This window comes from Camelina sativa, chromosome 2 (assembly GCF_000633955.1).
Source record: "Camelina sativa cultivar DH55 chromosome 2, Cs, whole genome shotgun sequence".
Taxonomy (NCBI): domain Eukaryota; kingdom Viridiplantae; phylum Streptophyta; class Magnoliopsida; order Brassicales; family Brassicaceae; genus Camelina; species Camelina sativa.
Window position 1 is genome coordinate 21,159,068 of NC_025686.1, and position 15,842 is coordinate 21,174,909.

General features: G+C 35.2%; 1 protein-coding gene and 1 long non-coding RNA gene across 6 annotated transcripts; one reads left to right on the forward strand and one right to left on the reverse strand.

The window, feature by feature from the left end:
• LOC104730968 lies at positions 4,114–7,172 on the forward strand. 5 transcript variants are annotated; one of them, XR_758542.2, is made up of 6 exons: positions 4,114–4,313; positions 4,435–4,542; positions 4,646–5,741; positions 6,476–6,618; positions 6,711–6,780; positions 6,861–7,172. It is a non-coding gene; the product is annotated as an uncharacterized LOC104730968 (long non-coding RNA). The 5 variants fall into 5 exon arrangements; XR_758541.2 differs by lacking the exon at positions 6,711–6,780 and having other exon boundaries at positions 4,117–4,313; positions 4,646–5,064; positions 5,282–5,741; XR_758540.2 differs by lacking the exon at positions 6,711–6,780 and having other exon boundaries at positions 4,118–4,313; positions 4,646–4,872; positions 4,978–5,741.
• On the reverse strand, positions 7,670–9,381 carry LOC104755055. The gene is made up of 5 exons (XM_010477380.1): positions 9,030–9,381; positions 8,810–8,936; positions 8,604–8,728; positions 8,363–8,534; positions 7,670–8,275 (listed from the first exon to the last, which is right to left on the reverse strand). Exons 1-4 carry the CDS (start codon positions 9,379–9,381, stop codon positions 8,413–8,415), a joined length of 726 nt encoding a protein of 241 aa, XP_010475682.1. The 3' UTR covers positions 7,670–8,275; positions 8,363–8,412.

The window sequence follows — 15,842 nt, forward strand, 5'->3', positions numbered from 1 at the left end:
CAATCATCGCGCAGAGAGAGTCGGCATCACAAAGTGACTTTCCCAAATCAAAAGGTGCATCCGGGTAATCAGTCCCTTCGCCAATCTCGATCTCATCCTCGAGAGACACGTTATTGGACGAGTGGCCAGATCCGGCTTCGCCACGGGAGCAGGGCGAATCGAGATAACCAGATCTGTCAGGACTAGAATTGCCCGCCTCAGGTTTGACTGGATTTCTGGAAGATGCAAGGAATCCCGGATCAACTCTGAGTATCGGAGAACGACCCGGCGATTCTACTCTCCTACTTCGCCTACGAAGCCTAGACGAATATGCCGAAACTCCGGAATCGGACGAGTCGGCAGCCTGCACCGACGGACCAGCCTCAGAGGAACCAGTAGGCGAACGCTCGTTCAAAAATTCCTCACAAGAACCCGACATCGAATTCGAATCGACAGTTACAACAACAAACCCGATCGGGAGAAAGTATAAGCTACACTAAAAATCTAAAAGATAACTAAGGAAGAAGAAAAAAAAAAAAAGAGAAAGGTTCCAACGAAAGAGAGAGAAGGGTTACCTCGATTTTTGCGGCTGGAGAAGAACTGAAGAGGGCACCCCAAAAAGTCTCCTTTTATAAGCCGCGGAAAAAGAAACCCTTAAAGTAGCAATGGGCGCGAAACGACGCAACCCTAGGAAATGACGTTCCAGTTTTCCTCTCCTCGACAGAGTATAATAGATCGGGCCAACGTTTCGATAATGAGCCAGACTTAATATTTCCCGAACAAGCTCATTGGCCCAAGGCTGACCACAATGAACTAAGGGGGGGGACAATTGTTGGATATGGGTTTCACCCAGCCTTAGCAGGCTTTCCTACAGGCCCACTATCGAAACAGTCACCCCAAAAACCCAGGAAGGCAGACCAACTAAAATCCACTTGTCGGGCCGATTAAGCTCCTAGAAGGCCCAATTGGGACGGACAGCCCAATAAATGATGGCCCGAATAAGAACGATCGCCGACTTTACTTGAGGACAATCCCACATCGATCCCGAGGCAGAGAGGTGAAACGTCCCATCAGCTATAAATACCAAGGGAGCAGCTTGCAGAAGGCATCAAGTAACATCGGGCAAGAGTCAGGAGTAAATCCGATTCTAAGCTATAGTTCAATTAGTCATTTTGAGAAATACAATTCTCTGTAATTAGTCGACCGGCTTATAACAGTTATATTGTAATTCGACGATCTTTGACTATCTTAATAAAAGTCCTTTGTTTCACCCTTTCTATTATATTATCNTGACGTTCCAGTTTTCCTCTCCTCGACAGAGTATAATAGATCGGGCCAACGTTTCGATAATGAGCCAGACTTAATATTTCCCGAACAAGCTCATTGGCCCAAGGCTGACCACAATGAACTAAGGGGGGGGACAATTGTTGGATATGGGTTTCACCCAGCCTTAGCAGGCTTTCCTACAGGCCCACTATCGAAACAGTCACCCCAAAAACCCAGGAAGGCAGACCAACTAAAATCCACTTGTCGGGCCGATTAAGCTCCTAGAAGGCCCAATTGGGACGGACAGCCCAATAAATGATGGCCCGAATAAGAACGATCGCCGACTTTACTTGAGGACAATCCCACATCGATCCCGAGGCAGAGAGGTGAAACGTCCCATCAGCTATAAATACCAAGGGAGCAGCTTGCAGAAGGCATCAAGTAACATCGGGCAAGAGTCAGGAGTAAATCCGATTCTAAGCTATAGTTCAATTAGTCATTTTGAGAAATACAATTCTCTGTAATTAGTCGACCGGCTTATAACAGTTATATTGTAATTCGACGATCTTTGACTATCTTAATAAAAGTCCTTTGTTTCACCCTTTCTATTATATTATCCTCGAGTTAGTAGCTACACTAGTTCAACATTGGATCTTCTTCAACTCAACGAATACTTGGATTTCAAGATTTCCAATTTCTCGATCACACCTAAGAGCGATAGCTGGGAAAAAATCTTTACCATCTTTGTTGAGAAGGTCAAACTTTGCAAAACCTTTCTTTTTCTTGGTGGTGACTTCTATTTTTGTTTCATTGATTATGTTAATTTATCAGCTGTGAAAAATTATGTCATTAATTTAAAATTATTAATTAATATAATTCATTAAGATTGGAAAAATGATATATGGGAATCATTTGGGAGCTTCTAATAAAATATACAAAAATACAAATAGTAGGTTATAAAGATAACTAAAGATAATAAATAAAAAATGTATTAGTTTCTTATAAAATATGATAAACTTAAAAATCCAATCTCTGAGAAACTGTCATGTGTTTCAGAATCTTTTGACAAGTGTCATACTATTAAATTTAAAGATATATATTCTATTAACAATTATACAGTATTAAATATGAATTCAATTTCATATTTTTTGGATCTTTTATTTATATTAATAGAGTATTATATAATGTATCAAATCTTTGCAAGGAATTTGAAAAACCATATGAAATTTTAGAGTTTGTATTAAAATTTTATACAAAAGATTTTTTTTAGTGAACTAACATAATGCTAACGTGACAACAAAAAAAATTGTTTGAAATCTGAGAGTGACAGAATGCTTATCTTATTTTTGGATTTTTTTGTATTATGCGATAATGTTGATGATTTATAAGATTGCTATATTTATTTACTCTTATAAATTTGAAGATTCCACATCTGGTAATTTTTGATTTTTTTTTTGTTATGTGTGGTAATGTTTTTATGAGATGATGATGATGATTTTTGGAAATTAAATCTTTTGTAGTATTTTTGGAAAAAACCTTAAGTGTGGTATTTTGAGGAATTTCTCTTCTCAAAAATTCTCATTTGAAAATCGATTATATATATCTCTTACTTTTAATATTTTATTGATTTATTCATATGAGAACAAAGAAGTTCTTTGAAAATCTTGCATTGTGCTTGCTCTTAGATTTATTTTTGATCTTTTTATTTCTTTGCTAAAAACCTAACTAAGAGCCTAAAAACCAAATGATTAGTTTTATTTGCCGATGTAGTTTTTTTTAGATTATACATTTTTCACCTGATTAAACCAAATGGTTTAAATTTAATTTATATGCTCACATATTAGTTATATATATATGTGTGTGTGTAAATAATGTAGTTAATGACATGTTTAATGATCTTATACATGCAACTTTACAAAAAAAATCATTGATAAATTAAGAGCTTGTTGCAGAATAATAGGGGGGCATTTGCTTAGCAATGCAAATTATTTACCCCCTCATTCCCATGGTTTAGACATTCATGCATATTGTAGTAGTCTGTTTTTGGTAAAGTCTACAAAACAATACGGAGATAACTCCGACCTTGAAATAGTGGAAAAGAATAGAATTGTTGAAAATGCGTATGGACAGACTTTTGATGTGGAGTATATATCCCATATATTTATTGTATCCAAAGTTGAAGGAGAATTTGATAGCTACAAGACTAGAGTGATGAGAATAGTCGTTGTGGACAATGAACATAGTTAAAGTCTTTTTATATTACTAGGGATTATACCGCGCTACGCGCGGTTTTTTAGTACATTTTGTTTTGTGAATTATTTTTAAGGTTTTGTTATTTGATATTATATTTTGTATTTTGGTTAATGATTTATTTATTTGTTTATATTTGAGTTAGTTACTAATATCAGATTTGTAGTTTAATTTATGTTTACAATGTATTTTCATATTTGAGTATTAAGAAATTTTCAAATTTTGTTGAAATTGTAAGATTAAGTTTTTCTTGAGCATTAGTTTTACATGGTTTTAAATTTGGTATTTATAAATTTTGCATAACAATTTTACATGGTTGAAAAACATGTTTATGAATGGTATTAAAAATATTAGATTTTTATTAGTGTTTTAAAAAAAAGCCAGTTTTTTTGTTTCTATTTGTTAATTTGTAAATTTAGGTAACAGCAATAGGGATTTATATTATATATATATATATATATCATGGGTCTCCATGATTATGATGATAGTTAATAGTTTCAAAAGTCTTAACTGAAAAAAATAAAATTTAATTTGAACTATCTCAATTGCAACATATCAATTTTTTTTGGCATTGTTTTTGTTTTCGTATACTCTTTAGATATGAAAATGTTTCTAATTTTAGAAGAGGTCGTCATCATCTTTAAGTCTCTCGCTCTCTGTCTATCTCTTCTTTTCTTAATTGGGTGGGGGATTTATTAAATGAAACCAGATAATGATGATTAGAATAAAACATCCCTCCCTCTCTTGGTTCTTTCCTCTAATTTTTTTTTTCTCTACATTTCCTTATGTGGCTAGGTCTCGTCTCATCTACAACAATGGTGATTGTTTTGCAATTTTTAGTCTCTCTCTCATTCGTCTTCGTAAAATTCATATTCACTTTGTGGGTTTTTTTCTTTCGTTTTGTGATTTCATTGATCCATTTTTTATTTTTGTTTTCAGATTTGAAGATGACCCAAAATTCGCTATTATTTAATTAGGACAACGACAATATGTATCTGATTCCTCCGTCTTAGTAGATTTGCAGACAACAACAACAGATATAAAAAAGTAAATATTTCTTTTTAAAAATTCTTTTCAATTGCATCTCTCATCTTAATCGATTGGTGTTTGTAATGGTTTATCAGAATTGAATTGAGTTGAATTGGAACAGGAGCTAAAAGATGGAATCGGATCTGGGGAAGCTCTTCGTTGGTGAAATTTCTTGGGCTACAGATGAAGAAAGGTTAAGCGACTATTTTTCGCAACTACGGTGATGTTGAGAAGCTGTGATCATAAGAGATCGTGCCACTCGACGTGCTCGTGGTTTTGGTTTCATTGTTTTCGCTGATCCTTGTGTTGCTGAGAGAGTCATCACGGTTAACAAAGACATCAACAATGGTAAAAAATTTCGATTTATTTTCCTTCCCATTACTGTATCTGTGATTTGTTGTTTGATCACACAGTGCGAATCAGGAATTAACGAAGATAGGTTGTTATTTGTAGATTTATCGAAGACAGCGGGAGATTGTACAAATAGATTTTATACTATGTCACGAAACTGAAGCTTTAAATTGGAAATCAAATAGATATGTAAGAGAATAGAAACTTGATGTCATAGCTTGTAGATTATCTTTATGATAGGGTCTACACCATAGTACGCCTACATATAGGGCAATTATGTTTTTCATACAACCATGGAATTATACACTCATGGTGATAGATGTGTTTGCAATTGAGATTGTTCATATCATTGCGTCCTTTGAATGTTTGTAGTTGCAACAAAACCTCCAACTATGTCTTCCTTTAGGTCTGCAGTTGAACCTCCTCCTGACACAGTTTTGATACGGTTTGAGACTTCATTTTCTGTGTCTATGATATACATTTGCAAATACTTGGGGTTCTCTCCGGGCATGGGTAGAAGGGATCCTATGCGGTGATAGACCTGGCCATGTATTCTGAAAACTGGTGGGCCAGTTGCATAGGTTACACTGTGATCTATTTGTGCTCCCATTGACGTGAATGCAAGGATGGCATTGTAGATTCGTATATTCATACGGAACGTCAAGCTATTGGCATGTAGATATTCCAAATACTTTGGAGTTTCTTTTATTGGGGGGAGTTTGACACGGCCTTGTTGACAACATATTGTGAAGATTGGCTCTCCAGTGGTTGGATCGGTGCCTGTTTTTTCTGAATACCAGACCAAAGCTTTACAATGGATGCACTCTAGGATTGGGTTTTTCTCTGCTAATGAATCTGTAGTGGAGGTAATTGTGAATTATTTTATTAGTACAGCTTGCTCGGTTACAGAGAGAAACGAAAAAACCATCTCTAAGCGGATTCAATATTAACTTCGTAATATTATGAGTTAGAGGTGAGGTGAAGAAGACTGACCTTGAAGTTGTTTTCTCTGTTGTCTTGTTAATTGTTGGGAACTTGTAGTAGGACCTGTGGTTTTTTTATAGGTTTGTTAGTTTGGTGGTTGTAAATTTCTTTTTTTGTTTTGTTAGGGATGATAGAGTACCTTTTTTTATTTTGGTCAATCTTTTTGACAAAAGTATAGCCTGTCTCATTGTTTGTGCATTTTTACTCCTAACTGCAGAAGAGATTAGAAAGCATTTTGTGATTTTGTAATATTGTATAATGTAAGTACAATGGGTACATCGATATGAGGAAAGAGTTTGGATGGTTACCATATTCTGAGCATCTCTCACAGCCACCTATAGTTTTTTTGGAAAATGTGTTTGCAATTATAAATGTTAGTATAATAACATGTTGTGTGTTTTACTGTATCTCCTTAGGGATGTAAGAAACTTACATTCATAGTACTTAGTAGTAGGTGGATGATTAATTTGGTTCCCTTGTTTTGGTGTGACTGCATAAAGAGTTTGTAAATTCTTTTAAGGTAGGACATTGGCTAGATATAGTATACACGAAATAAGTCCTAAAAATGTACCTTTCTTCCTTCTTTGTGACTGTGTTGTGTTTTTTTTGGTGGCAGGTTTTTTGTAGTTGCTGCTTGAAGAACTTGAACCGACCAGTTGAGTAGATGATTGCCGTTGTTTTTGATCCCATCGTTTAGAAAGCATGATTGCTTTCCTCATAGAGTGCGAGGTGTTGTAACTGGCTGTATATCAAATCAAGGTATTATAATATTTTGATTTTTGAGAAAATCCTTTTCTACTATTTTAATTTTTGACATTTATAGGTGACTAAGTTTGGCTGTTGTGATTTAGGGTTACCAATTTTGCAGCAGTTGATGCATCCACCTGTATTTCAGAATATATGCATTTCAATTAGTATAGAGTTGAGTGGCCGTTGTTTTTGTTGGTAAAGTTTAATAAGGACATTACAATGATAACCAATGGTTGCTGGTGTTCCTGCAGGTATTGGCAAGTGTTTGGACTGGCGTGGTCGTTTTGTTTGCCCTGTGAGATAAAAATTAGTAGGGTTTGGAAGGATTACGGTGAAGTATTTACTTGCATATTTGAAGTTCTAAGATATTTGGTGGATTTAAGATTACCATGTAGCTGGTCGTTGGAGTCTGTTTCTTGATGTTGTCTCTTTTTTTAACTTGCATTACACATTGGTCGATCTATTTGCAAAGTTGGCCAAAACCTGGAAACATACAATAAAGTTCAGAGTTTGTAAAACTATCTTCTTAATGCTTTGCAGTGAATAACTTTTGAGAAGGAAAATGGTCTTATTAGCATGAACTGAAATGTAGTATAGGTAGGGATGGATATTGCGGAGAGAGAAGGAAGTGGGATTTTTAGGCCTTTGTATTTCTGTTTGTTTGTTTTTCTCCCGAGAAAATATATTTGTTTGGATGTTTCAGTTTCCGTTAGTCAGGACTGTAACTGTGTATATTGAATGTGAGATTTAATTAAGAGTGGGGTAGATATTATTATTTTTTAGTGTACGTTTCTCTTACTCTTCAATCGTTTCGATTATACAACATGATAACGCTTACTGAGCGAGTCTGACTCTGTTTTTGCTGGTTTTTTTTTAAGTAATTGGGTGTAATTTTTAAGAGATGAGACGTTTATGAGTTTGGCCTTTATTTGTGCAGAGTTATAGAATTTTCATGAGTGAAATAGAATTTTAAACTACTTTATGTAGTATCTGAACTCTTGTTGGTGTGGGCGTTCTCAACACAAACTTGTGGGTGTATCTCTACACAGACACAAAGTAGTAAAGCCAAGTTGGATCTTACTTTGTAATTGTAATAAATTTTTGGCAATAGCAAAACATTAAAATGTTTGTTTCAGTGTGAAGAAACATAGTAGTTCCCATTGAACTATAGACTTAGATTAAATGCGAGACTCATATGGTAATAAGAAGCAAAAGTTTTAGATGATAAGTGGAAGAGAAGGGTAGACTTTGAAATAAGCAGGAAATTGAAAACTCGTTAATAAAAGCTGGTGGGGTTTGCACGTCAAGGGTATTATGAGATTTGGTCACGGATTTAGGTGTTGTGGCGTTGGCGTTTCTCGGTCTTGTTGTTATTGTTGTCTTCCAGTTGTAAGTGCTCAAACTTCTTCTTCGACATTCCACTTGAAGCATTTGTAGATTGTCCGGGTTTCTTTCCTCCCATATCTCCTTCAATGTCTTTCTCAGATGGCTTGCTATGGATGTTAATATTATCCTCCACTATACGGTTGACTGTGAAAGTTTGACGGGTTGCCCTGAAATTGTATTCTGTCAGCTTAACATGAAATTTGCATGAGCGAAGAACAATGTCTAGGATACATTGTGGTGTCTTCTTGTTAAATTTTCCAGAGTCGTCTGAATCATCACCCTAGTAATAATTTGATAACATGGTTAGCATTTGATTTATGGTTTTATATTTTCTTTTTTTGTTTGGTAAATTATCTTAAATAATTACCTCAGGGAATTCAAGTGAGAAAACTTCTGCAGCTCTTCTTCCGAGAAAGTTTAACCCTTCACGGTAAAAAATGACAAAGGTTGCGACGTCGTTGTTATAAACTCTGAGGTTTCAGCAATGTCGGCGTCAAAGAAGACGCGAGAAGCAGATGTTGAGGTAAGTGTGACAGCACCTACGTAGAGGATGGTGTAAGTTAGTTGGTTTTTTTTGGTAGTATAGAAGTATGATATAGATTGTGTACCTCCCAAAAATTTTGCATTGGCAGTGGTGAGGAGCAGAACATTTGGTTTTGACTTACTGGCATTCCATCTTGTACGGAAATTTGCAGCAATGATATCCCAGAGGTAAATACGAATTGTTTCGCCACTGTTAAGAAGTAGATTGTAAAGAGTCAGTTGGGAATTATTTGATCAACATTTATACAAATAAAAGTATGTGAGACCGTACTCTCTCATGAGGAGGTGCAAGAAGATTCTGTCCTTAGACTTCCCGTGGGCAGTTCTTGGTGCTTCAACATTTGTAGTAGTGTCTTGTAAGTTGTCCCCAGTAATGAGACGAATTTGGCCAATGACATCTACATTTAAACAACATATAACAATCAGATTAAGAATTAGATTTTTAAATCAAAGAGTCTAAAATATGTTTAAGTAGAGAAAGCGTTTCTTACCATAAAGCTCACCGTTTCTGTCAACGATGGATGCAAAATCATTGAAAGGTCGGAGCCTAAATTTCTGAGAAACAATTTTGTGGTCTCCTTTAGTAACTTCTTGCAATTCGGTTTGATTGGAGAAAGATATGCCGTATTTGTGATCAGAAACTTTGAAAAGTTTCTTGCACGGGATGATTATGAATTTGTTGATGGTGTAGACTGAATTAGCTTTCAGGAAGACTTCATACCGACTGATCCTGTTTGCAGGTATGAAGGCTTGGATTGTTGTTGCCTGGTGGGAAATGCCGTAGTTAGCAAATGCTTTATTTAAAAATATGGTAGATGTGCGCAAGGACATAAGGGATTTCATTACTTACCTTTTCATCTATCAGTAACAGTTCTAGACAAATGAGAAGGTTGCCTCTAGTGTGATTGCGAGCCTCCCAGAAGTGGATTAATCTGAATAGAACTTCTTCTTTGCAGAAAGTGCCTTCAAGGGTGTCGAATGTTCTGTTTTTTTATTTTTTTCACAGGGATGGAAATAGATGCTGATGCCATGGCTGGTTTTGAAGGTGGTTTGACAAAGGTGTAGTGGTGATGGTTTCATTACGGCGGTGGTGGTTTTATAGGGTATGGGAAGTGAAGATAGTAATGAAATTATAATGGTCATTTAAGTGTAAGGAGAGTGGGGGATGAAGTAGTTTTAGTGGAAATAGTGGTCTTCATTGGCCTCTAGGAAGCTGAATAGATTTGAGATGGTGGCTGTTAATTGCTGAAAGTAGGGCTTACGGCGTAAGCCTTACGCAGAGAAGAAGAGAAACAGACCTTCGGATGATGATGAATTCATTACGATTGCAGAAACTGTGTAATCGTGAATGTGATGTGTGCATAAGCCCAAAACTTAATTGGACCTAAAAGCCCGATATATCTCACTCGAGAGTGAGTGGGTTTTTTTAATTTTTTGTTCTTTTTTATTTAGTTGTGGAAGCATAATTTATTGTATTTGTAATTTAATTATTAAGTTTTTGAGAAATTTGTAAAGAAAAATTAAAGACATAGAGGAATTAGATTTGAGAACTGCTGAGGTGGCTTCTTGATAATGCTTCACTTTTTGCTTAGGTGGACACTCTTAGAGGGCTCAATATGTCCCTTTTATTAGTAGTAATTTAAATTAGTATTAGTTGATATATATGCAAACAGGAGGATGACTAACTATAACACAGGAACACCTAACTATTGTATTTGATTACGTAGAGAAAACCAGAGTAGCCACGGGAGTTGGAAAAAAATTATATTAATAGTCCTGGAGAAAGATCAATTAATTAAACACATGATCATTACAGATGAAAATGAATTTTCAGAATAATAGAGAAAGATTAGAGATACAATAACCAACGGTTTCTTACGCAAACTATGAAGACAGCAAAGAAGTTGAAGACGAGAGGTGTGAATCGTGTTTTGCGCTATCTAAACTGGAATAAAAGGTTCTAAAATAATTGAACCGTGAAACCCTATACTTTTTTCCCCAAAAAATCAAGTAGATTACTTTGAACCGCTAACCGGCCGGGTCAACTGGTTCACTGGGTCGCGGGTTAATTGCGGTTTTTTTTGGGTTTTGCCGGTTTTATTACTACCGGTTATTAGCACTATACCCGAACCGATGAAGTCTCCGGGTCGCGGGTTAACCGGTCAGACCGGTCGGTCCGGGTCGGGCATGAAAACATTGGTTGATACTATAAAAAAATTAGTATGATTAAACAAATTATGAGAGTTGAAAAAACTAATTATTTATTTCATAAAATAAATATTTGTCACGCACACAAATCAAAACATATCACATTTGTAATCTATATATATAAAGTTACATTTTCCTCTCTTCTCGTGCAGCCACCTCATCCACTTATTCTGTATAATTTGGCTTAATTTTCGATACATATCCAATAACCATTTTCTTCTCTTTCGGGCCTAATCTCTTTTCTCAGGCCCAATTTATTATGGATACATTTTTTATTTGCCCTTGAAATCAAACCCTTCCCCACGACACTCCTCTCCGCCGTCCTCCGATCTGTGACCTCAAGCGTCCCTACCCTTCTTCATTCTTTGATTCCGTTTCACTTAATGCATTGATTTTAAAGTAATGTTCTTCACTCCTCCACGCCCTTTCACTGCCTTCTTTGTCTTCAATCTACATAGTAACAGTTTCATGTATAACGGGATTTCATGCCGTTCAATGCTCTCTCTTACTTGAAGACCCACTACTCTTTCTTCAATTGGCGTAAGTTTCACTCCTATATAATGTTCTTTCCTCCGATTTCATGCTTCTAAGATTTTACTTTCTCTTTCACTTTTCTCCTAACTAACATGAATTCCACTATTGTTTCATTCGCAAATTTCAAAGCTTGCCATCTTCACCAACAGATCGTCGGAAGAATGCTTCATCACTGGCCTGCCCTCAACGTCAAAAAAAGGAGGCCAACTCATGGGCATAGACTTTCTACTCATTGATGAGAAGGTACGAACCATGCCAATTTCCCTCTTCATGTAATTAGGTGAACCACCTGTCACTTTAACAACACGATCATGGTTTGGTGTTGCTTGTGACTTACCTGATTGAGAAGAAACAGTAGTTGGTTTAAGTTATATTGTTCGAGAAAGTGCAACTCATTCCGGAATGTAAGTGTCTAACTTAAACAAAACATCCACTCCTATTTCTTTTGCATCCTCCAATTGGTGATTCATTTTCTTTATATTTTCTATCCTTCATAATAGATTAACTTCTCACAATAGATTTCTATATCTATTTTATGATGATTAGGTTTCTGATCTTTTTTCCCAGATTTAAAAACCTCGACTGATGGTTTCAGTTTGGTTTATCAATCACTTACGTAGCCAAAAACACCAGGTAGCTGCTCTTTCTTAAGAACTTATAGTAAAGTTTTGTATTTGGAGAACTTTTATTAAAGTTTAGTATTATCTTCGTTTGATATGGATATAGTCTGACGCATGTGGAATATGTCCAATCTATAAAAACTTATGTTGCTTATCTAAACCTTTTTATATGTAGTAAATTTGTTGATTTCTAGCAGGTGAAAAGCTTTGGATGAGGAGAAAAAACCATAGATCTACATACGGAGACTACTCCAATAGCTAAAATCATAGGTACGACTTACATTAGGAAGAGTGATTTNGAAGTCTCCGGGTCGCGGGTTAACCGGTCAGACCGGTCGGTCCGGGTCGGGCATGAAAACATTGGTTGATACTATAAAAAAATTAGTATGATTAAACAAATTATGAGAGTTGAAAAAACTAATTATTTATTTCATAAAATAAATATTTGTCACGCACACAAATCAAAACATATCACATTTGTAATCTATATATATAAAGTTACATTTTCCTCTCTTCTCGTGCAGCCACCTCATCCACTTATTCTGTATAATTTGGCTTAATTTTCGATACATATCCAATAACCATTTTCTTCTCTTTCGGGCCTAATCTCTTTTCTCAGGCCCAATTTATTATGGATACATTTTTTATTTGCCCTTGAAATCAAACCCTTCCCCACGACACTCCTCTCCGCCGTCCTCCGATCTGTGACCTCAAGCGTCCCTACCCTTCTTCATTCTTTGATTCCGTTTCACTTAATGCATTGATTTTAAAGTAATGTTCTTCACTCCTCCACGCCCTTTCACTGCCTTCTTTGTCTTCAATCTACATAGTAACAGTTTCATGTATAACGGGATTTCATGCCGTTCAATGCTCTCTCTTACTTGAAGACCCACTACTCTTTCTTCAATTGGCGTAAGTTTCACTCCTATATAATGTTCTTTCCTCCGATTTCATGCTTCTAAGATTTTACTTTCTCTTTCACTTTTCTCCTAACTAACATGAATTCCACTATTGTTTCATTCGCAAATTTCAAAGCTTGCCATCTTCACCAACAGATCGTCGGAAGAATGCTTCATCACTGGCCTGCCCTCAACGTCAAAAAAAGGAGGCCAACTCATGGGCATAGACTTTCTACTCATTGATGAGAAGGTACGAACCATGCCAATTTCCCTCTTCATGTAATTAGGTGAACCACCTGTCACTTTAACAACACGATCATGGTTTGGTGTTGCTTGTGACTTACCTGATTGAGAAGAAACAGTAGTTGGTTTAAGTTATATTGTTCGAGAAAGTGCAACTCATTCCGGAATGTAAGTGTCTAACTTAAACAAAACATCCACTCCTATTTCTTTTGCATCCTCCAATTGGTGATTCATTTTCTTTATATTTTCTATCCTTCATAATAGATTAACTTCTCACAATAGATTTCTATATCTATTTTATGATGATTAGGTTTCTGATCTTTTTTCCCAGATTTAAAAACCTCGACTGATGGTTTCAGTTTGGTTTATCAATCACTTACGTAGCCAAAAACACCAGGTAGCTGCTCTTTCTTAAGAACTTATAGTAAAGTTTTGTATTTGGAGAACTTTTATTAAAGTTTAGTATTATCTTCGTTTGATATGGATATAGTCTGACGCATGTGGAATATGTCCAATCTATAAAAACTTATGTTGCTTATCTAAACCTTTTTATATGTAGTAAATTTGTTGATTTCTTGCAGGTGAAAAGCTTTGGATGAGGAGAAAAAACCAGAGATCTACATACGGAGACTCCTCCAATAGCTAAAATCATAGGTACGACTTACATTAGGAAGAGTGATTTTGTTGGGCTTTTCCTATGTCGGTCAAACACTATTTCCTTCGTTAGTTAAACCATTTTTAGTGTTTATTTAACTGTTCGTAAGTACTCTTATTAATAATGTGCTTCATTGATATATGGGGTTAAACTAATTGAGCTACATATCATGATTTGATTATTTTCTATACTTTTGTTTGCGTTTTTCATTTAGGAAGTTAAGAAAAAGAAACGTCACTGCAAAAGAATTTGAAAGTTATAAATGCTAAGCTTCCACAACAACGTCAACAACGTAACTGCCTCAAATTAAGGTTAGTCTAATAAACATTCTCTTATTCAATACTCTGATATAATTTGTAAGACTGTCATGGCAATTAAATACAAATCTGATCAGTTTTAAATTTTATTTTTGTCAAAGGTATAGAACTTACACTTTTGTATATTAGATACTTTATAAACTTCCTGCTATTGCATGATTAGAACGTAAATACGTACTACATTGAACATAGTATATCCTCACTATACATATTTCTCAAGAATCCCAAAGTATCATCCATTGAAGATGCATTGACAGGAGGAAATACAACACCATGAAGTCTAAGCTGATGATGATCAATTCGTTTGTCACATAAAGAGACGAAGAATGTGAGGGAGGTGGTGCCTTAGTGCAAGAGTGGAGAGAATGAAAGTGTTGTTGGCAGAAATTGGTCAGGTATTTTTTGTGTGAGCATCGTTTATGTAAAGAACATTGTTTTGATAAGTTATGTTTGTAGTTTGGTCGGAAAAAACAGTTAAAGTAGAGGCCAAAGTTATGTTTTTGCTTAGATTGTTGCACCTCCAATGCAAATAATGTAAATGGGTATGTATATGGGTGTGTATGTGTCCATAATCCATTGCATATAGTAAGTGGAAAAGCTTAAGTGATTGGCATGAATTCTGCCGCGTAATCTTTTGTGTGCTCTACCAGTTCTAGATACAAAATCAAATCAACTTTTACTTTGATGGAAAATGATTGACAAGTAACAAACATGCTTATNTTGTGACTTACCTGATTGAGAAGAAACAGTAGTTGGTTTAAGTTATATTGTTCGAGAAAGTGCAACTCATTCCGGAATGTAAGTGTCTAACTTAAACAAAACATCCACTCCTATTTCTTTTGCATCCTCCAATTGGTGATTCATTTTCTTTATATTTTCTATCCTTCATAATAGATTAACTTCTCACAATAGATTTCTATATCTATTTTATGATGATTAGGTTTCTGATCTTTTTTCCCAGATTTAAAAACCTCGACTGATGGTTTCAGTTTGGTTTATCAATCACTTACGTAGCCAAAAACACCAGGTAGCTGCTCTTTCTTAAGAACTTATAGTAAAGTTTTGTATTTGGAGAACTTTTATTAAAGTTTAGTATTATCTTCGTTTGATATGGATATAGTCTGACGCATGTGGAATATGTCCAATCTATAAAAACTTATGTTGCTTATCTAAACCTTTTTATATGTAGTAAATTTGTTGATTTCTAGCAGGTGAAAAGCTTTGGATGAGGAGAAAAAACCATAGATCTACATACGGAGACTACTCCAATAGCTAAAATCATAGGTACGACTTACATTAGGAAGAGTGATTTTGTTGGGCTTTTCCTATGTCGGTCAAACACTTTTTCCTTCGTTAGTTAAACCATTTTTAGTGTTTATTTAACTGTTCGTAAGTACTCTTATTAATAATGTGCTTCATTGATATATGGGGTTAAACTAATTGAGCTACATATCATGATTTGATTATTTTCTATACTTTTGTTTGCGTTTTTCATTTAGGAAGTTAAGAAAAAGAAACGTCACTGCAAAAGAATTTGAAAGTTATAAATGCTAAGCTTCCACAACAACGTCAACAACATAACTGCCTCAAATTAAGGTTAGTCTAATAAACATTCTCTTATTCAATACTCTGATATAATTTGTAAGACTGTCATGGCAATTAAATACAAATCTGATCAGTTTTAAATTTTATTTTTGTCAAAGGTATAGAACTTACACTTTTGTATATTAGATACTTTATAAACTTCCTGCTATTGCATGATTAGAACGTAAATACGTACTACATTGAACATAGTATATCCTCACTATACATATTTCTCAAGAATCCC